Source organism: Belonocnema kinseyi, chromosome 7, assembly GCF_010883055.1.
Source record: "Belonocnema kinseyi isolate 2016_QV_RU_SX_M_011 chromosome 7, B_treatae_v1, whole genome shotgun sequence".
In the NCBI taxonomy this organism is placed as follows: Eukaryota; Metazoa; Arthropoda; class Insecta; order Hymenoptera; family Cynipidae; genus Belonocnema; species Belonocnema kinseyi.
In genome coordinates this window covers 71,566,700-71,590,553 of record NC_046663.1, presented here as the reverse complement: position 1 = coordinate 71,590,553, position 23,854 = coordinate 71,566,700, and the positions used below count along the sequence as shown (strand labels likewise).

The following is a 23,854-nucleotide window of genomic DNA, read 5'->3' as shown; positions in this document are numbered from 1 at the left end:
AGTAATTTTATATGGGATATTTCTCATTCCTTTTTTTCTCCATTTGTCCTTTGACTTGACTTGTGAAAGAAACATGAAAATAGGTTGGATTTGATGAACTCAGAAGTTTGAATATTTCTACTTTTCTACATTTAAGAGTGTGAATAAGCAAACTCTTAAAAAAAGTAGCCTAAAGGATGTTACCAGAGATTGCAAGAAAATTTTTTTTAATTTGCAGAATCTAGACAACTGGAAAAGCAGTAGAAGGAAGCGCCAGGAGCACATAATTGAGCGTGTGGTGGAAGTAAAGAAACTGGAATTAGAAGAACACGATCGACAGCGACGACGAAGTAAGACTTTCTCAGAAATGATGGAAGAGCGAGGAAACAGAGGTCGTAAATTGAGTATGAGTCTAGCCATGTACCACGAAGAAGACTCGAACGACTTGAGTGACCTTGGCATTGGTACCAGCAGTGGCAAGAGCTCAGTCAGTGGCGACACACACGATGATGCACAGAGTGTCCTCGTAAGTATATCCTCGTCAATATCCAAGAACCAGAATGGGCGGCCATCGCCAACTAGATAAATATGAACCCTAAAACTTCGAAAACTAATTCCAAAACTGAATTATCTTCTTTCAGAGCGACCGCGACAGTGAAATCGAGAAAAACCACTCAGACGTGGACAACACGCTGACCGAAAACGGTAACGATTCCATCAGCAGCTTGAAAAAATCCACCTTTGGAAATGGTTTTCACAACAACAATCACCACAACAATCACGAGTACGATTCGGCAGCGACAGCAACTGCGAGTTCCCCAGAACCCGAGGAATACACCTACGAAGGAGCGATTCGAGGATACGTTTCCAGAGTCTCACAAAATATCCCCAGAAGATCCTTGGTAACCCTGGACGCGAAGCTCGATAACTCGAAATCGAACATGAATGGTTCGAAGACGAGTCTCAGCGAAGAAACAAATGGCGTGAAGGTGGATATCCTGAAAAGACGCGAGATCTTCGAGAAAGGATCGCCGAAGAGCACCGACAACAAAAGCAACAACAGGCTCGGATCCGACTTTCCCAGCTCGAAGACCATCAAGGAGCGTTTGTCGCATCTTGAAAAGCAGAAGAGTGAATCAGAGACCGTTGATAAGACCAGCAGCAAGGCTTTGAACAGGCTTTCTGGCGACATGAACTCTATCCGCGAGAGGCTCTCGCATCTGGAAAAGCAGGCTTCCGAGAGAGAGAAGATCAACCATCACAACGAGGATTTGGAAAGCGTTCGACCTTTGAGAGAGAGGCTCTCTACCCTGGAGAAGTACAGCAGCAGTGATGAATCGACTACGTCAGCAACTCCTCACGAGCCACGACACAATGGAGAATTGTCGGCGAGGTCGATTAAAGATCGTCTGAGTGCTCTTGACGCCGCGAGGAACAAGGAACTGGAGAAGAGGAATTCTTCGGTTAAACACGCTCCACTCTGCTTTCGGGATCCGGAAAACAGGGTCGATAACTCGACACCTAGCGAAAGAAGTTCCTCCCCGGATTCGGAGTACCGAGCGCCGAGGGCGGCTTTTCATCGGAGTTTGGACTCTCTGGATGCTGATGCTTCCAGCGGTCCTGACACTTTCGAAAGAGTTCAGAGTTTGGAGGAGCTGGATTATACACGACGTTATCCGGCTTCAACCTCTTCTGCTGAGATTCTGAATGACACGGATCGGGAGGATTCTGGAATCCACACGGCTGATGTTAGCTGCTCGGTTAGCCAGGCTGATGAACCCATTGATGAGGAGCTTGTTCATAGTCATGTGGAAAGGCAGCAGCCGGTGATTGAGGAGAAACCGGAGCCTCGTATTTTGGAGGTGATTGAAATCAGGAAGGAGGATGTGAGAAAGAAGGAGTTACGGAAGGAGAAACCAACCATATTGGAAGAGATGATTGTCGCCTGTCAAAGAGAAGCAGTGACAACAATGAAGGTAAGAGTTTGATCAATTCGTATGGGGTTTGTAAAAAGGCTAGGCGAGGTAAATGTTGGAGATTAATAGTATAGGATGTCTACTATACCTGGAAGCCCTGGAAATGTCAGGATTTTTTTTTTAAGTCAGGCAATTTTTTCGCTAACGTGCCTATTTTTTTTTTTTTTTAATGTTGCGATATAAAATTCAATAACAATGTTAAGATAAAAAAGAACAAAAGAGGTTGTTTACAACTCCATCGGACAAGATTTTATTTACAATTATCAGGGTGGCCGCTCGACCGGGAAACCTGGAAAACCGGAAAATTACTGGAAATTTTATGAGACCGGGGATAATCGGGAAATGACAGTGAATTCATTTTTTGACCAGGAATTTGACGAATTTTTAGAATAAAAATTTTGTCCAACTTTGATTTCAACCATTTTTTAAATAATTTTTCTAATTGTGATTTTTATCAATTATTATATCATTTAGTTTAGAATGCTTAATTCGAAAATCTTTCGCTTTAAAAATGTTCCATTTTAGATTTTTAATGTTTAAGCATATATTTTAATTTAAATAATTTTAAAATGCAGTTTTAAGCGTTAAAAAATTTTAATTAGAAGTTTTAAAAATCGAAGACTTTTTTATAAAGAAAAGGTGGCTGTCGGACCGGGAAACCGGGAATTTTACGAATTTTCAGAAGAAAAATCTACCCAAGTTCGATTTTAATAGGTTTTTAAAATAATTAAAGTGCAATTTTGAAGATTTAAACAATTAAAAATTAAAAGCATTTTAAGTTAAATTTTTTTATGGAAAACAGTTTCATTTTATTAACTGTAAATATAAAGAAATAAATTATTTTTAAAATGGATCTGTACTCTAGTAGAGAAATCTGAACAATAATTGATTTTACCAAACAATTCTAGATCCGTTCAAAATTAGAGAATTTTCAGATTATAGCTGTTTCCATTCGAAAGTCTTAATAAGAATTGAAATTAATATATCATTTATTCCGATAATTTTATTTTTTAATACAAATTTTCATGATTTATCAATAATATATTTTTCATTCAGAGTTTTAGGTCTTCCTTTATATTATTTTTTATATTAAATTTAATAAATAAATTTATTAATATATTATTTCTATTAATTTTTTTGCCATTAAAAAATGTAAGCGTGCGTTTTACTATTTTCAACTTAAAGATAAATCCATAATAATATAGTCATAATTAAAGGTTTTTATTAAATTTAAAATATCGTGAGTCTAAATTATTTATTTTTTATCCAATTTAATTTGAAATTTCTTGATGTAGAAAAAGAATAATTATTTAATATTTAGTAATATTTCACTGTTCATTTAATACGAGTAAATTGAAACCAAATATTTAAAAGAAAATAATTTAAAACTGAATTGTTTTAGATAGAAAGCTTTGAACCTTTAGATTTTCGAAGAAAATTCTATTTAAAAAGTGTTTAATTTATAAGTGAAATTGTTGAATTTTGACGCATAAATAACAATTTAACACTTATGGTTTGTAGACAAAATTGGAGTAATTTTAAGAGATATTTAGAAGTTTTGAAAAGATTTAAAATTAATTAAAAACTTGAAATTATTTCAAGTAATTTAAACGAAGTGTGTCAACATTTTTTCAGAACTTTTAAATATATTTTAAAGTTAATCGAAATTTTCCTACAATTTTTGAAAATCCTGCAAATTAAAAAAAATCCTTAAAATCTTCCATAGTTTTTCAAAGTGAAAAGTCATTTTCAATTTTACTAAGAATCTTAACAAAATTTTTTATTCGTTTGAAGTCTCTCATAATTCTTAAAATATTCTAAATTTTTGTTAGAAATCTGCAAAAATCTACATTTTATTTTAAATTCGGCTGTAAGTATTTGAAATTATTTCAAATTCTAAATTTAATTCGAATCTTTTTAAAACATCTAAATATCTCTTAAAATCTATTGCTATTGCTATTGTTATTTATAAATTCAAATTCATTTTTTTTTAATTTGCAGGATTTTTTAAAAATTATAGAAAAAATTCAATTCATCTTGATATATATTTAAAAGTTCCGAAAAAATTCAAAAATCATTTTGAATTTGGAAAAATTTTAAACCACTTCTAGATTTCTCAAGATTTTGAAATAACATTTTAAAGCTTTTGAAGGATGCCTAGACTATTTAAAATAAAAAAAATTTAACTTCTAATTGCAGAAATGTGAATTCAAAAAATTATTTTTGATTATTAATGTGTCTAGCTTAAATGTACTTAAAATAATATAATTTTCTTAATTTTTACAGTTCATCGCTTGACTCTTTAGACTATTGAAAATATTAACGTGGATTTGGATTTTTGGAACTTGATCTGAATCTTTGAAATTTATAATTTATAAAAGTTCTAAATTTTGCAGTTTATTTGCATTTCATTTAACATTGTTTAATTGGAAAGTGTTACTCATCTTTTTTTGGAACGAAAATGTTATTACTTGGTTAAAAGTTAAACCCTTTCGTTAAAAACTATTTGTTGTTTTTGAAGGTCCATCATTTTAATTGAAAAATCATCTATTTGGTTGGAAACTGAGCTGATTTTTTGAAAGTTAGTTTTTTCCTTGGCTGAAAGTTAATTTTTTTACTGTCGATTTAATTATTAAAGTTGAAACTTTAACTGTTTTGTTGAAAATTGTTATTTCTTTCTTGACAATTTTTTTTTTCAACTGGAAATGTAATTCATCCAGTTCAATATTCCTTAACTTTAGTTAAAAATTCATCTTTTTAGCTTAAAATTAATTGTTTTAACTGGAAGTTTAACTATTCAATTTTTGTTTGAAAAAAGATCCTATTAGAAATTAATTTTCTTCGCAGAAGATTCATCTTTCTGTTTTAAAAATCAAGTATTTCAGCTAAAGATTCATCATTTTAGTTGAAAATGCATCATTTTGAAAATTTAACTATTTCGAAAATTGGAATATCCACTTAGATATTTCATCATTTTAGTTGAAAATTCATCTATTTGCTTGAATATTTGTTTTTTTAAATGAAAATTGTACTATTCAATTTTTTTTCACATTTATCTTTTTTAATTTAAAATTCACGTATATTGTTGAAAACTCGTCTTTTTGTAGAAATGAATCTTCTTGTTTGAAAATTCAACTATTCGAGTTAAATATTCATAATTTTAGTTAACAACATATCAATTCGATTAAATTTTTTTTTTAACTGAAAATTTAACTATTCTATTTTTGGCTGAAAATTGATATTTTTAAGTTTAAAATTCAACTATTCCAGTTAAAGATTCATTATTTTATTTGAAAATTATTATTTTTTAAACTGAAAACGTAACAATTACTGTAAAAGATTCATCATTTTAGTGAAAAATTCACCTTTTTGGTTTACTATTCAACTATTATTCCAGTTAAAGACTCGTTATTTATTTAAAAATTCATCCGTTTGGTTAAAAATTTTTTTTTCTAAATCTGAAAATGTAACTATTCCATTTTTTGTTAAAAAATTATCTTTTTTAGTTCATAATCCAACTATTTGGTTGAAAATTCATTTATTCTGTTAAAAAATCGTATTTTTGGTAGAAAATTATCTGCTTGTTTGAAAATTTATTTTTTTCGTGGAAAATTTAAGTATTTCTATCAAATATTCATAATTTCATTTTTGTAAATATATCATGTTGGTTCAAAGTTAAACTATTTCAGTTAAAGATTCATCATTCATCACTTTGGTTGTAAATTGAACTATTTTTTTAAAAATTTGCTTTTTTTCTTGAGGAAAATTATTTTAATTAAAAATTTAACTGTACCATTTTTGATTGAAAGCTGTTATTTTTTAAATTTAAGAAATGAATTGTTATGTTTTTAGTAATATTTAATTACTTAACTAATCGATGTTGCTTATATATTTAAGAACATCTTGTAATATAAGTTGTAAGTGCTTTCTAAATTACACATATCAATTGAATCCTTAAAAACTGAGAAACCAACATTATTTATTATAAACTCGCGTAACTGTATACATATTCCGAGTTTATTATTTAAAAAAAATCAAAATATTTGAATGGCTCTGTAATGTGAAAAATTAGACCTGAAAAAAAAACATAAAATACCTGGAAAAATTTGAGCTACCTGGAAAAAACCTGGAATTGCCAGGGAATTTCCCTCCAGGATTTGAGTAGACACCCTGTAAGAGATATTTGTTTGAAAAAATTAGTGTTTTTCCAACCTTTTCCTTGCCGACGCTTCAATTATAGTTGAAGTGGTTGAAAAAACCACTTCCATCTCTTGGTAATGGATGTCTAATCTCTAAAATCTTTCTTCTGGGTCGGTCTGATTCTCTAGGACACTGCTGAATCTTCTTCTGGGGAAGAGTCTAACAAATCTCTATCACAAACTCTAGTAGTAACTAACATTAATAATAGTCCTTCTTCCTCTCGTCCAATCATCTATCAGAGTCCCAAAGTTCCACCTCGAAGAACTCCTCCCGAAATTCTCATACCAAAATCCCTAGCAGCATCAAAAGCCACTGATCCCGTAGAAAAAATTTCTCAGCTTAGTCTCAAGCTGGACATCAGCGAAAAGAGTCCGATGGAATCTTCCTCAAATGTTTTCCTCTTTTTCGATGACTCAGATTCTTCAAAGGCTTCTTCTCCAGCTTCTCCTCCAACTCCAAACTTTCCAGCATTAATCCCAAGATCTAATATCAACACAACAACTTGTCCTGTTAATTGCCAGGATGCGAAATCAATCCCTTGCATTTCTCCGAGAACTTCCAAAATTCCAACTCCTCTGCCTCGCAAAATCACGAAATCTTCTCCTACTGGCTCTACCTCTTCTTTAAGTTCTCCCGTTGCTGCTCCCACTTCTCCCAAATTTAATACTCCAAAATTACGCAATTTAACGAAAACTTCAGAAATCCCTGTACCGATTCCTACCAGTCCTTCAAGTAGCTCCAAGGTACCTTTTTTCAAAATGGAAGATATGAGCTCTTCCAAATCCTTGATTCCTACCTCCAGTTCCTCTTCCATCAAGGCAACCCAGGTGATGGACTCCAGGCCAGCGGAAAGGCGCCTTACGGTGGTGGAAGTTTGCGAAAAAGTGGTGGTTCCTCAAGGTCAAGGTCCTCCAACGCCGCCAGTAGCACCATTCATCACTGTCGAGTGTTTTAAGAACAGCCGGACCTCTGAGGTTAGGATCGATGAGCAAAAGAGCAATTCTTGAAACGAATGCTAATTCGAATTCCCCATTTTTGTTCAGTCTAGCTAATCTTTTTGATGTACTTTGTATATAATCGGGATTAGGAGATAGAATAGGTGGCAGGAAGGTGGAGTTTATAATCGCGCGAAAGTTGCTGAAGAAATTGTTATTTGAGCAATTTTCTGAAATTGTTTTCTTCAAAGACTCTCGAGATTCCTGGAACTGGTTCTGTAATGATTTATTATATCTAATGGTGATCGAAAATAGTTTCTTCGTCATTGGATTAAGCCACGAATTTTTGATAGTCTGATTAGAAATTCATTCTTATTTGTGTAGAGTATTTATAACGGAGAATCGATCCTGGTTCGTCTGGGTAGAAATCATTTTTTATCTCTATTTTAAATTTTAAAGTGGAAAGAATATTTGGTATGATAGAATTTTTATCGTAGATTAAAATATTTTAGAATATTTTACGATTTTTTTTCTCGAATACTTAAAGATTTTTCAAAGATGATGGAGTTTTATAGCGTTGAATACATTTCAAGGATCATTAGCTTCAACCAGTTTTTCACATAATGGTATAAATTACAAAATATTTCATTCAAATACTTGTATTAAATTTCAGAAGCAGTAGATATCTCATTAAAATGAGAATCTTATAATGTATCGAATTATAAATTCTAAAGACAATAATGAAGATTTTCATGGTGTATGCGAGATTCTAAGACTGAATAGGACTCTTCCTGCAATTGAAGTGTAGAGACTCTCGTCACGCAATTGTACAAACTTTTCCTAGGAAGATAACGTCAGTAATTTCACTGAGATTGATTACCATAAATCAAATTTTATAACAATGACTTATGAAGCTGAAATTTTCTTGTTAAAAGTGATGTCAATTTTATACTGTTCGTGATTTCTACCCACTTTCTAATCAGAAATCTCTGAATATTCGCAAGTTATAGAGATTTTTTTTAGTCGCGAATTTCAACATTTTTTAGAAGAAAAATCTATCCAATCACTTGAAATATCACATGTCAATATAATACAATTTAAAAGGATTTCTTCTCTTTTTTGAGAAATTTGTGCAAAATTAAAATAAGTTTAATGTTAACTTTTTTAATTATGATAACATTCAGATTATAAAGCATCGGTCTAGAATATTTTACTTTTAAAAATTTCCATTTTTAAGCGTATATTTTTGATTTAAAGACCTTTAAAATGCGGGTTTGCAGACCTAAACAATTGATAATTGAAAGCGTTTAAAAAATACCATTTTTGAAAAAAATGTTTTCTACTGTAAATATAAATTAATGATTTTATAAATTGAACTGTACTTTCAGTATTAAAAAGTGAACAATAAGTTTATTTACAAGACAATTGTGAATTAAACAAATGTAAACATACAAATAAAACTGTATGAAATGGTTTGAATTTTAAAACTACTTCAAATTAATAGATTCATAATGAAACCCTTTTATTCAATTTCAAATTCTATTCCAATATTATTGCAGTCTAAAATATTGCATTTCTGATCCATTCAATTTTAAAGTTTTGAAATAAGAAAAAAAATTATTAATTAGCAGCAATAATTGACTGTTCAATTGAAATGAGCAATTATAAATCAAATGTTCAAAACTGGACATTTAAAAAATTTATTGTTTCAAATAGAAAGGTTTGAACGTTATAATTTTGATTGATCTCTTTTTTAATTTTTAATTTGTAAATGAAAATTTTTTATTTTAATGTATAAATAAGTTGAACACTTCTTAATTTAGATGTTTTTTTAAGATTTATGAAAGGTTTCATAAAAATACAATTTTTTATTAAGATTCATAGGAAAACTGAAAGTATTTTTTTATCCAGAAAAATTAATTTTAGGAGAATGTTTAAAAATATTTCTAAAATTGTAAAAAAAAGAATCTCGGAACATCTTAAGGCTTTTTTAATTTCCAGTGTTCAGAAAAAATTTTAATAATGTAATATTTGAAAACATGTAAAAAAAAATTTAACAAAATATAGATTGATGAAGAATTTTTGTTATTCATGAGAAAGTTTTAAAGCACTTTTTATTTTGAAAAAATAATTTTAAGATAATATTTTTAAATATTTGAACACAAAAACAAATTTTGAAGTATAAATAACTATTGAACAATTATTGATTTGAAACTACTTAAAATTCAAATAATTGAATTTCTAATTTAAGAAGTGTTCAGCTAAACAAAATTTGAATAATTCAATTTTTAATGTTTTAGCCTAAAAATACTTAAAATTATATATACACATAATTTTGAAAATTTACCAATTTATTGATGTTTATGTTTATGATGTTTAATTGAAAAATTTGATAGCTTTTATTGTATACGTATAAATTATTAAGAGTTTGTATACAAAATTTTTAAATAAATAATTTTTTAAAGTTTAGCTTTAACAGTTTGAATGACTATTCTTAATATCCTGGAATAATATAAATCTTCTCAATTATAACCTAGATCGATTCATCTTACAAACGAGCTTTTAGGCTTAAAAGAGTAGACCGCCAATCGTAACTTTAGTTTCGGTTCATAATTTTTTTAATGAAAGCTCAATACCTGAGTATAATTTTGCCAAAGGAATATAATTTGTTGTTTCGCCGGATGCAAGAAAATCGGTTTTGAAATATTCGTTACAAGTCATGCAGAATTTGGCGAAAAGCAGTTAATGGAAATATTAATAAATATAATTTCCTGCAATGATCTTCAAAACCGGGTTTACATTCAAATTTTAATAATAATTATTAAGAATTGAACACTGTATCTTTCAGCTATGAAGCCGAAGCGCTACAGCCTGAGCTACCAGATATTTCAAAGTCTATTTTATAGAAAATGGCGAAAAAACACATATTTTGCTTTGGAAAATTAATTCTCAGCAAAACAGTTTTCATTTTAAAAAAATTATGAACCAAAACTAAAATTCACAATTGGCGGTTAGCTCTTGTTAATCAAATTCAGCGTCCAACGCTCAAATAAAATCCTGCCACTTACGAAAAAAGATAGAAACATACGAAAAAGCTAGAAATTTGTAGCTAACGATGTAAATAGACAATGTAAGAGTCGAGTCCGCAATCCCACGAATACGTAGAAAAAATAGTTTTAAAAAGTTGAATTTAAGTACTTGACAGCCTAATAGGAAAGAAGAAATCGAAGGGCCTTGAGGCCACTCTCTATGAGTGTAAGTTGGCCTGAGAAAAACCTAACGTAACGATTGTGATAAAATCCTATGAATGTCCTCTCACGAGGGAAACTTGTACGCTGATATATTTATTTCTGTGAGCTTTAAATTTAATGAAAAGGATCGATTTTACGTCGAATCGAATCGACACGACCGAGTCGAGTTGAGTCAAAAAAAAGCATTACGTGATGGAGGGTTGTGGAAGATGTCACTGAAATTGGCAACGTTTATAAACGAAAATATAAAAATGTTAGAGATTGCTCAAATTAATTTTTTAAAATTATCGTAGAAATTCTTGTTCTAATGAAATAAGCTATATTTGATATTGGGAAAAAATTCGAATTTTCCACTTAACTCGTGTTTCTCGGATTTTATTCTAAACTTTCGGTTCTTGAATTTTATATTGCTAAATACATACTTGTAATGGATGCCGAAAAAGACCATAAAAAGTATTATCCCAATATCCTTATCGGAATACTGCGTTTTGTCCGCCCACTGTATACATAAGAAAGCAGAAAAAATTATAAAATTCTTCTAAACTTTCGGTTCTTGAATTTTATATTGCTAAATACATACTTGTAATGGATGCCAAAAAAGACCATAAAAAGTTTTATCCCAATATCCTTGTTGTAATACAGCGTTAGCGAGGTCCTTTGAAGTTTATATGAAGTAATTCGGAAAAATGATGACTTTTTCTCAAAAACTGAGTACCAGTAATTAATCATATAAAATTTAAAAACCTGACATTTAGAGGTGTTATTGCCATCTAAAATCATATGATACATTATTTTTACGATAATTGAATCACCAAAAATTGATTTATGTAATTTTTAGAAATATCATATTATCGATTATAAAGGTTGCGAGCTTTATTGAGTTTTGTGGAAGAGAAATAGGCGATATGTTATTAACTTGGAAAATTTGAGTATAAGACTTATTCTTAGAGTAATATGTAATTCAACGGTCATATACTGATCTTAATATAATTTGTCGGTACAGCACGAGTTAGTGGATACTGTTCGTCTAATGTAGCATTTTCGAAGAGTATACGATATGTAACACGAAATATAAGATTAATTGGGCAGTCAAGTCTCTTGTTTCGTACTTTTTAATCACTTACCACTTTATGGTCGACTAAACACCGGTGGGTCTAAAATTGAAAATTTGAGAAATCAAAAACTCACCAGTGCTGAAAATTTCAATTTAGGATCATTTTTAGCCCGACACTGTGTCAAATTTCAAAGCGTTCAATTAATATCTTGAGGTAGTTCACGCAAAATATCACTTTTCTTACCAAATACCTGAAATTTTCAGAATATATAGAGGAGATACTTATGCAATGATCTTTTAATTTTTAACTGAACTTTGATTATGTGAATGTAAAGAATGAAATTGCCACACTTTTAATTGCTGCATCAAAACAGCTTTTACCAGTTATGGTAAAAACTAAAGATATTTAGAAAAATATGATTAGAACGTCTTATAAATATTTAAATGTTTTGTTGATTTGATTTTAAACTTACGAGCATCATCAATCGCGCGCGTAGCGTTTATAATTGTTCTATTTGAGGGGGAAAATAATTTTTAATACAAAATAAAAATTTCTAATAACTATTTATTTGTTCAAAGTTCTTGAACACTCAAATTCTAGCTGAAATTTTATTCTGAGCTCTGAGATCAAGGAAATAATATAAGGAAATTAATCAATTTCTTTTTAAAGTTATATCAATATAATTTTGCTAAAATTCGTATGAACATTCAAAAAGATTTCTGAATATTTTAGATATGTCGAAAAAGAATCTAGAGAATCTAGTCAGTTTAAAAGCTATTGAAGTCTTTTAGAAGTTTGTAAGTAAGTCTCAAAATTTTCCAGATTCTTTTTCGGAAAAATCTGAAATTTTTAAAAATATTCAAGTAAATTAAATTCTTTTAAATAAAAAATCATTAAAAGTTCTCTAGGAATCTAGTTTTTTTCTTTTCATTTTCTTAAAACTTTTCAAAATTCTTAAAAATGTTCCTTTTTCAATAAATTTTAAAAACTCTTGGAGTTTGAACCGTTTTATATTACTATAAGTTAACAAATTTAAAATAATCGATTTAAATTTTTGATGCACGAAGAATATATATTTTTAATTTGTTCTTTTTGGCCTTCTCAAACTGAAACATTTAGCAACTTTATAACTTTTACAACTCTTAATTAACTATTAATCTTAAATTTATAACTCAATTTATAAACGCAGAGCCCTCAAGTTTGGGAATGAAGAAACAATTACGAATTAAAAATTTAAAAATGTTATTGAAGGCTTGCTGAATGTATTTGGTGGTTTAGAATATGGCTAAAATTTCCTCCTCTGATAACCTTATTTTCAATTATCTAGAAATTAAGAAATCAGTTTTTTATTCATGGAAAATTCAGGGAAATCGGAAAATATAGAAAGTGTCCTACGCCAGTGGGTTATTAATTATTTTCTATTGGTCAGTCCAACGTTGTCAGTCCCGGTAATTATTTAATGCCAATTAAAGTCGACGAGAGCATCTTATCCGACCCACGTAATAATACCCGTAAATAAAAGTAGTTAACGAAGCCAGTACTAGTTATTAGAATCGGTAAAATGCAGTTACAGAAGTTCTCGTTTTCCCACACAGTGTCGCATCAGTAAAAACGATTCAAGTTGAAATCAGATTCACAAAGAAACCCACAAATTATAGAAAATATATTTCAGAAAATGAAAAAATAGGGCTCGGATCGTGCGACTTTTTTTTTAAATTCGACTAATCGACTTTTTGCCATTTTAGTTTTCCAATTAGTTTCAATTTTAATCAAAATCAAACTTTTTAAATTGAAATTCAAAGCTAGAAAAATTATTCGATTTTAATAGATTAGAACATTACAATTTTTAATTATTAGTTTTTGAAATTGAACACTTTCTCAGCCCGTGAATCCTTATGGAAAGTTTTATTTTCTTAAAATTACAAGCATTAACAGTTGGAAATTTTTAAGTTCAAATAATTTAGAATCGATTAACTTTAAATTTTTTTCATGTTTTCAAGAAACATCCCATTTTTCAATTTTTGTCGCCGGTTCATTCTTTTCGGTTAAAAGATCGACTATTTTGTTAAAAATTTGCCTTCTAAAAAATTCATCTGACATGAAAATTCAACTATTTGGTTAAAAATTCATCTATTTTGTTGAAAATTTGTCTTTCTTAGTTAAAAACTATCTGTATGTTAAAAATTGATCTTTTAGGCCGATAATTCAACTTTCTTTGAAGAAATTCATCTTTGTGGTTTAGAATGATAGAAAATTCGTCCTGATAAATTGAAACTTCATCTTTTAACTGGGAAAAGTCATATTTTTTTATTTAAAAAAGTGTTTTTGTTGAAAATTCAAAGATATTCTTAAAAGTTCTCGTTTTTGCTTTCTTATTCAACTATTTGGTTAAAAATTAATATATAAGAATATAAAAATTGGATATTTGACCATTTAATTGTAAATTAATCTTTGTAGGTTCAAAATTCAGATCTTTGGATAAAACCTTAATTACTTTGTTGAAAATTCGTTTATTTATTTTCCTGTTGTTCTTCTATTTTCGTGAAGAATCATCCTTTTTTGCCGGTTTCGAGAGATTTTTCGTCTGTGAAATCTGAATTCTGAAAAAATTAATTACTTAATATTCAAATTACACAGTAAAAATGTTCGAAATGAATGTTCATGAAGTTTAACTTTAAAGCAAATTATAGATTTCGAAGAGATTTACATACTCTATATTCCTAAGCAAATGAAGTTATTATTTCAGTTATTCAGTCTCGAGTACTGGTTTTTTATTATTTTCAAAAATTTGATGTGACTTTTTGTGGGCTTTTTTTTCTAAATTTCATTTGACTTTGTAATTTTATGCGACTAATGCGACTTTTTGTTAAGCCTTCTTAGTCGATCCGAGCCCTACATAATTTATCTAGAGTAGAATATTTCTATATCCCAAATAATATTTTTTTTTGCGAAATATAAGTCTATTGAATTTAATATTATTTTTAGTAGTTTGAAATTGATTTTAAATGATGACGAAAATTTATATAATTATCCACATCCTCACTTGGAATTTGAATTACAAAATGACTAAAACTGGATAAAGTTTTGTATTATTTTTACTGCTTCTCCTTTCTGTTGGCGTCAATTAAATTATTTTCCGAGCTCAGTATTTCTCAGCTAGTTTCTTTTACTTGGAGACTTCGAAGAAGATTCTTCGAAAAATTTCAAGTATCATCTGCTTCATCCTGTTGGACCTTCTTTGTCTAAAGCTTTGGTACTTTGAGAGGTAAGGCAGTGTTCTTAAACGCCCCCCCCCCCCCCCCCCCCCCCCCCCCCCGCTTTAGAGATTATTTATCCGATCTGCAATGATGTAATTCCTACGATGAAACCATCATATGAATAAATAGCTTTATTACTGACTATAAATTATCCAATACTTGGTTTATCTTTGCAGACATTTTTTTAAAGATTAAATCTTTTCTATCGCGATTTTTATGCTCTCTAATCGAAGATTAACGAAAAATTAAGATATGTTAGAAATAATGTTATTAAATTTAAAGGATATTTTTTTTAATGACTTATTTTTTTATTGGAATCGACAAAATTTGCAGATCGAAATTATTGTGTCTGCTTGATCATGGTGATGTTTCCGTTTTTCTTGTGTTTTCCCTTATTTTATTCTCTTTTTAATTCGAAATTATTTTTGATAAGTAGGACATTATTTGATCAGAGTTTTGTTTTTATTTTTTCTGTGTTAGAAAATAAATTAATGAACTCTTTATAATTTCAGAGAAAACTGAAGCATGCAAATGCAACAAATTCAGTAGATTCTTATCTTGACATAAATGTCACAAAGCACAGTTTAAATGATTGGAATTATGACTCTTAATTGTTTGTTGCTAAATATTTCACTCTAAATTTTCCGCTAGACTTTTGAACTAAATCTACATGTTATTAAGAGTTAATAATTATTCGATTCTTTCAAACATTTTTGACTTTTGACCAATTAAATCTGATTGAAACGTTTAATTTGGTGTGCTAGATTTCTGAATGAAAAATAAGATCTTTCACTTAGTAATTTATAATTTTGCTTAACGTTTAATCGTACAATTTTATCGTATTTTTATGAAAAGGATGTTTCATTTAAAAAGGTTGTTCTTGAACTCTCTTTGTAAATTAGAGGAAAAAGATCAACAAAGTTTTAATAGATACGTTATCGTAATCATTTCATCGCTTTCGTAAAACTCTATCTACCGCAATTCACATTTTATCTTTCGGAGGTTGTGATCGATATTGGAATCAAACGGGATTAAATTAAATGGAATGGAGGTATTTAGTATTCATAATATAATTTTTATTTTTGGGAAGTATACAAAAATTTGTTGAGTTGAGGCGGCTAAAATATTTGCTTTATGTTATTCTTAAGCTTCTTATTTCTTACTGCATGTCTTACACTAAAATGTCTCTAATATTTATGAGCCTATTGTTGTAAAAATATGCATGTTGTGAAATTATCCACTCTTCCTAAATCCTTCCAAACATTTCCTTTAGAAAAATATAACATTTGCCTGAAGAATGTATTTGTTGAGCGGCTTCTATTTATACTAATTTCATCGAATTGGTTTTTCATTTTTCTTAATTCCCAACCCTCCACGTTGTGCTACGAAAATTTTGTAAAACGGGCACACGCAACAGTAGAATAAATATTATAATGTATTGCTTTGAAAACCCGGCTTCGAATTTGATAATAATCCAGCTCCGGGTAGCGTTTCTGAAGTAGGAAGCATATAATAATTTAAAATAAGTAACTTCATCGCGTGTAGTTTTTTTTTTTTTTGAGGGAAAAAATAACTTCTGATACAAAGTACAAATTTCGAATAAATATTTGTGAAAAGTTTTTGAGCATTTGGATTTGATCTAAAATTAGATGCTGGGATCTGAGAGCAAGGAAATAATAAGTATTATCAGTTTTTGTTGTTCAAGTTACATAAATACAGTTAATAATATTTGATTAAAATTGCTTAAAAAATCTTTAAAATCTCTTAAAATAACTGGGTATTACCTCTTAAAAATGTTTTTTTTATCTATTCAAAAGCTCATCAATTCTTAAGTGACTGATTCAAATTTTCCTTACAGTTTTGAAATGCCATTGAAAATTTAAAAAATTGCCTTGAAAAATGTCCACATTTTTGTAAATTTTTAGAAATGTTTTTAAATTTTCTTAAAATTTCAATTTTTCAAAAGAAACAGTGGTTTCAAATTTTCATAGGAATTTTGAGAAAAAGTTTATATTCTCTTGAAAAGATTCAAAAGTCCTTCAAAAAGCTTCTAAAGTTTTTTTCAATCTTCAAAAATCTAAATTAAAAAATATTAAATCTTTTTGAGTTTACAATTATTTTTGATACTTTCTGAATCTTTTAAATATCCCTTGAAATGAGTTGATTACAAATTTTTTTCGTGCCAAATTAAATAATTTGAAATATTTTGAAATATTTTGAAACGATTTTAAATTTTCTCTTAAAATTAAATTTTCCACATAAAAATCATAGATTTTTGTCCATTGAATCTCAGGAAAAAAATTGTCGATCTTCTTGGAACTGCTAAACTGTGTAAAATTGCAAAATTACACTTTAAAATCTTCTACTTTCTTGTTCGAAATATTTTGAAATATTTTTCATTTGTCTCTTAAGCTGACGTTTTCAAAATGAAAAATCGTTATAATTTTTCCTGAGACTCTTAAGGAAACTTTTTTCATTCACTTTAAATTGTTTAAAAGTTTTAATTATTTTTAAAACGTTTGCGAATTTCTAAATATCTCGTAAACTTGAATTAATTTTGTCTAAAATTTTGTAATATTGCAAAATTGTAAAATTTAGTTTAAAAATCTTTTACGGTGTTTTTACAAATTTTAGGAAATAATTTCTAATGTTTTGAAATCTTTTTCAATTTTCTATTAGAATTCACAACAAAAACAAAATACTTGGAATTTATCCATGCATCTTAAGAACATCCTTCATTCTCATTTATTCTCATCTTTTATGTTTTAAATCTTCCAGATTTTTTGTCCACACATTTTGTAATCTTTACTTAAATTCATTCGTTTAAAATAAAATCTAAATCATTAAAAATTTTCCCAGAAATCTTTAAAAAAAAATTTCCTAAGTGTTTCAAACTTATTAAAAAGTTTCAACATTTTTTTTTGCAATTTTTAAAAATAAGTTTCTGTCAACAATTAAAGTTTGTTCAGCTCTTTGAAAATGTGAAAAAGTTTATATTTGATAGTATGGTAGCGAACTGTCAAGAACCGAATTATTGAAAAATTTGAATCACAAAATTAATGGCGCAGAAATTTCCTAATCTTTAATAATATAGATAAACAAACTGAAAACAACCACTAAAACTCATCTTCATGCAGTGTTAGAATCAATCAGGTTTTCAGCAACAATGTGTCCGATGTCAGCAATATTTGGTAACTTCACTTTTTTTTAGATAGGATTTTGGAATCACGGAATTGAGAAAAGTAAGTTTAAATTGTGAAACAAAGTTTTTGTATTGTTTTGAATTATTATATATAATAGGAATCAGTTTCTAGAAAGCCGTTATATCAGTAAAGCAAGCAGTCAGTCTCGTTTGAGAAACGTTGCTCGGACCGATTGTTGGTACAAATTTGCATAGAATGTGGCGTTGCAAAATTCGTAACGCACTCTTCTCCGACAAAACGGTTATATCGCTCTTCTTCTCTCAGGAACCAGCAGTTATCGAGGAAGCAGTGGAAGAAATGATTTACCAGACGATCAAGCCAGTCGATCGCGAAGAGGTCGAAGCTACTGGAACTCCTTTGAACACGGAAATCGAGATGGTTTCCCAGCAGAAAACCGAGGAAGAACCCGAACCAGTTATAGGAGAACCAGAAGTTATTTTTCTTCCACCGGTTTCCGAAAAACTTGAGAGGCCTTCGACTCTAAACTTTGTGGAGAATCAAAAAGCCATGGAAATGTTCTGTCCGATGTCACAGGGTTCAACACCGGTAAGAATATATTTAATCCATAAACTACGTTACCAATTTTAGACCATTTATGACTATTTTTTATATTCCAAAAATCTATCAAAACATAGCAGAGACGGTGGGGTTTTCACATAAATAGGGTAATAATGGGGGAATAAATTCTTTAAAATAAAAATTAATTTTAAACAAAAAAAGCTACTATTCTACAAAAATATATATTTTAAACCAAAGAGACGAATTAAAAAAAGGGCATTTTTCACAAACTACTTCAGCTTTCAACCAAGCATTTTTTTAAATTAAAAAAAAAATACATTTTAAACTAAAAATATGAATGTTCCTACATGAAAATTATTGATCAATTAAAGACACGAATTTTCAACAAAACAAATGAATTTTTATCCAAATTGATGAATTTTAAAGTCAGAAAGACGAATAATCTATAAAACGCTTGAATTTTAAACCGAGAAATATAATTTTTTGTAACAAAAAAGTTAATTTTCTACAAAAAAAGTTTAATTTCCATAGAGATAGTTTAGTTTTTAACACAAAAGTTAATTTTTAATCGAATAGTTTAATTTTCTATCAAATTTTTAAGTCATCAACCAAATAAGATTAATTTAGACCCACACAGTTGCATTTTTAATAAAAAAGTATGCATTTTGAACCAAATGATTTAGATTGTTGGCTAAAAAATAAGAATAGGGGTGAATTTCCATGTCAAATGGTGAATCTTTAAAAAAAAGAATTCTCAGCAAAAGACTTAAAGCATAAAACTGAGATAAAAAAAAAGTTGTTCAGCTTTCCACCAAGTAGCTGAATTTTTGAGAAAAAAGATGAATTTTTAACAGAATAGTTACATTTTCAAAAAATAATAAAATGGCAAATTGGATACTAAAATTTTGAACCGAGCGAGATAAATTTCGAACTAATCATATAATATTAGACTTTTAAATGAAAAAGAATTGATTTTTCTTGTTGAGCTCTATCAATGTACTTCACTTTTAAGCGAAAAAACACGAGAAAAGGGAGAGAAAAAATATGTCTCTTAAAAACCGAGTACAATTTTTGTTAATTAATCATAATATAGGTTGAAAATTCAACAAATTGGTTGGAAATTAACTTTTTTGCTGAAAACTCATATTTTCAAGTTGAAAATTAAGTTTTTTCTTGAAAATTCGTCTTTTTGGTTTGAAAATTCAGTAATTTGGTATATAATTCAATATTTTGTCGAAAATTCATATCTTCATGTTGAAAATTCGACCTTCTGGTAAAAATTCGCTTTTCTAAATTGAACATGATTGTTTTTCAATTAAAATTTAACAATTCCAATTTTTGTTAAAAAGTAATTTTTTTAGACTAAAAATTAAAATTTTTGTTTGACAATTTGTCTTGTTTGATCGAAAATTAATCTTCTTGGTTGAAAATTAAACTATTTGGTTAAAACTTTATGCATTTTGTTGAACATATTTTTTGGTAGAAAATAAATTTGTTGTTAAAATTTCAACAGTTTGGTTTAAAATGAACCTGTTCTAGCTGAGGCTTAAACTATTTGCTTGAAGATTCGTATTTTCTTGGTTAAATTCAATTTTGTTTTATTTAAAATTAAAATCTTTTTTTTAGAAAATTGATCTCTGGTTGAAAATTGATCGACAGATTTTTAAAGTCCCACTACTTAACAATGAGAATATAAAACGTGTACCTCATTCGAATTTCTAATGCGAATAAAGATGGAAATCTTTGAATTTCCAAATGTTGCAATTTTCGAATTTAAAGGAAACAAATTTTCAAACGATCATTTTTAGCATTGAAAATCGTACCTGAAAATTGCAATGTTCAAACTTCAATCAAATTATAATTACGAATTGTGAAATATTTCAAAGGTACAGTTTTGAAGGCTTCGAATTAGAATCTTCCAAATAATAGAGCTAATGGAAATAAAATGTATAGTTACTGGAGAATAAAAATTAAATTAATTCTTTTAATATATTTATCTAATTTCGTATCTCTATTTTAGAATTTGAATACACAATGGGGGACTAGAAATTATTTTAAAGTATATTGCGTAATCTAATTTCGTAGGTTACAAGTTGGATTGGTAAGAAAGAAGGTTTAAAATGCGTCACGATTGCGATAAAGCTATTGATTCATTAATTTGACACTTGTTTTTGACCTTTCACTATCGACGGAAACAGGAAGTTGATTTGTGATAGGGATGTTTAAACTATATCCAAAAATAAATATTATGAATCAATGAAAGTCAAAGTCAAGGTTGTTTAGAAAATTGACTAGATTAAATATTAATTCTTTAGTCAGTGATCTCTAAATTAATCATAAATTTTCTAATTCTAATAATAATCTATTTATAAAATAAAAGACCATGAATTTTCCTAGCTATTATTTTAATTGTGCTGCCTAAATTAATGTTATTTTCCTTTTCCTTTTTGCAGATATTTCCACTAAATTTGACAAGCGACGAAGAATTAGTAGCAGGTCTCTCATTTCCGATGGGTCCACCAACAAGTGTAGAACCTCCCAAAGAAAAACCTCCACCACCACCTGTGGAATTCAGTGATGAGGAAAGTCAGCCAGTCGAGCCCTTGAAGAGATTAAATTCCACACGCAGAATAAAGAAGGAACTTCGAACCCGACGCTCTGATTTTCTCGGAATTGGAGGGGTAAATATAATTTTCACAATTCTTTTATTTTTTTTAATATTACCTCACTGTGAAAAATTTCCCGGGAAATCGGGAAATGACATGCAAACAACCGTAAATTTTTATGTGGACCGTGAATTTGGTTTATTTTTTAATAAACAGTGTTAAAGTTTATAAAATAATGGTTACTTGTAATTCTAACATCATCACATAATAAGGCGTCGTTAATGGTGAAAAATATCTGAAAAAATATTTATCGAGTAAGAAAAGACTTTTCTGAAGAATTCCTTTTTTCTCCTTTTTGTACAAGAAACTGACCATTTTTTTCGTTTTTTCGCCTAAATGCGAACTAAATTAATAGAAGACGATAAAAAAGTTCAACTACTTTTGGTTTGAAAGTGGATTTCCTTTTTTTGGTTAAAAATGAACTAATATTGTTAAAAATTCGACTGTTTTCCAAAGAATTCTTTTTTTAATGCCTTGAAACATTAACTATTTGGTTAGAAATTTCATTTTTTTGTTGAAAATCTGTCTCTTCCGCTTGAAATTTCAACTGTTTAGTTGTGACTTTTTGGTTGAAAATTAAAACTATTTAATTAAAAATTCAATTATTTTCTTAAAAAGTCATATTTTTAATCAAAAAGTCAACTGTTTCATTGAACACTCGGTTTTTGGGTAGAAAATTGATCATTTCAGCTTAAAAATTCATCTTTTGTGTTACAAAAAGTTTTCTTTTTTGTTTGAAAATGCATCTCTATTAATTACAAGTTCACTTCCTTGTTAGAAATTTAACTATCTTAAGAAATTCGTTCTTTCGGCTCGAAAATTGGACTATTTTGTTAAACATTCGTCTTTTTGGATACAAAATTAGTCCTTTTGGATTATAAATTCATCTTTTACTACAGAAAAGTCATCCTGTTTGGGTTGAAAATTCATCTTTCTAGTTTGCATTTCAATTTCCTGATTAAAGATTCATCTGTCTTAAAAAATATAATTTTTTTGCTTGAAAATTCAACTTTTTGGTTGTAAATGCAATTGTCTGGTTAAAAATTCCTTTTTTTAATCATTTAACTGCTTAGTTGAAAATTATATTATTTCTTGAAAATTTACCGTTTGAGATTGATAATTCAACTGTCTTAAAAATACGTCTTTTTTGCCTTGAAAGTTAAACTATTTGTTTAAGAATTTAATTATTTTGTTGAAAATTCATCTCTTTTAGTTGATTTTGTTGTGAATGAAAACATATTTGGTTATAAATTATTATTTTTTTTTTAAATTTGTCTTAGTTGAAAATTATATTTTTGGTTGAAAAATCAATTCATATCGATTAGGTTTGAAAATTCAACTGTTTGGTTGACAGTGCAACTGTTTGTGGCTCAATTTTAATGGTTTTTGTTGAAAAAGCCGACCATGTGTTTAAAACTTCGTCTTTGTTGGCAGAAAATGAAACTATTTGGTTAAAACTTTAATTATTTTGTCAAAAAGTCATATTTTTGGCCGAAAATTCAACAGTTCTGTTGACACATTCGTTTTTTGGATGAAAAATTATTCCTTTTGGATTATAAATTCATCTTTTGCCGTAGAAAAGCCGTCATGTTTGGTTCCAAATTAACTTTATGGCTAATAATTAAACTCTCTTCTAAAAAAAATCGTCTCTTCGGCTCGAAAATTCAAATATTTGATAAAAAATTCAACTATTTTGTTAATAATTCATCTCTTTATTAAATGTTCAACCATTTGATTATAAATGCAACTTTTTGGTTTAAAAATATTATTTTCGTAACATTGAACTATTTAGTTGAAAATTAATCTTTCTTGGTTGAAAAAAATATTTGTGGTTGAAAACTGTCACGTGACCAATCACATGTTATTATACTCGACGGCTTTATACTTATTATCAGAAAAATCAGTATATTGTTTAATTTTGACTACTGTAATGTTTGCAGTTTATGTTTTATTATTTCAAATGAAAAAATGTGGGGCTTTAACCGTTTGAATTTTGTTATTTCAATGACCGGGAAAAATGTTTCCGAATCAGCGAAAAATCGGAAATTTTTTCCGGAAATAAAAATGCCTACCCTATTGTTCTTCATATTTAACAAAATTCAAAGCTTCTCGTACATTAAACAGAATACAATCTTTTAATTTACTTTTTTTATTTAAAAAATCCAGACCTCAGCCTATATTGTTTCTAAATTTTGCTCTATATTTAGCTGCCTTATTTAGTTAATAATAATAATAATAATAATAATAATAATAATCACTTCTTCAATAGATGAACGACGATGATTACGAGCAAGAACTGTCGCTGACAAAACCACCTGACATGGCAGCAATTTTAGCTGAAGAAAGACGCATCGAGCAACTTCATCGTCGTTCCTACGATACTGATAGTAATTACGAGCAAGATTCGAACCACGAACGTGATTCTGGTGTGGAACTTGGACACGTCGAGGACTGGACCAAACAGCCAATCAGTCCCGACATATCCCAACACAGCAGGCAAAGCAGTGAGCCTTTTGGAGCAAGTGTAACGTCCTCCGAAGAAGATGAAATCACCAAGAAGGAACGAGAAATTATCGAAGTCCTCGAGAAAGAGGAACAGTGGCGCTACGGAAACAGTTGTGAATTAAATAGGTAAAATATTTTCAGATATTTTCTTCTTATATTTCCTCTAAAACTCTATTTACATAAATAACTGAAGACACTGCAGAAATAACCTTTTATTAACACATATTTTTTATATGTTACAGACAAAGTATATAATCTAGGCATTGAATATAATCCCTAGGCATTATATATAATGCCTGGTCACTTCA

General features: G+C 28.8%; 1 protein-coding gene across 4 annotated transcripts in view; it reads left to right on the top strand.

Moving 5' to 3' along the window:
- LOC117176113 (golgin subfamily A member 6-like protein 22) overlaps positions 1 to 23,854 on the top strand; it is a 251,380-nt gene that overhangs the window by 198,735 nt on the left and 28,791 nt on the right. For 3 of the 4 annotated variants that reach the window (XM_033366168.1, XM_033366166.1, XM_033366167.1), the window contains 6 exons: positions 218 to 505; positions 621 to 1,955; positions 6,284 to 7,129; positions 18,121 to 18,402; positions 20,829 to 21,056; positions 23,311 to 23,672. In XM_033366168.1, coding sequence (XP_033222059.1) covers positions 218 to 505; positions 621 to 1,955; positions 6,284 to 7,129; positions 18,121 to 18,402; positions 20,829 to 21,056; positions 23,311 to 23,672 — 3,341 coding nt within the window. The remainder of the gene's footprint in view (positions 1 to 217; positions 506 to 620; positions 1,956 to 6,283; positions 7,130 to 18,120; positions 18,403 to 20,828; positions 21,057 to 23,310; positions 23,673 to 23,854) is intronic. The other variant, XM_033366169.1, reaches the window with a different exon arrangement.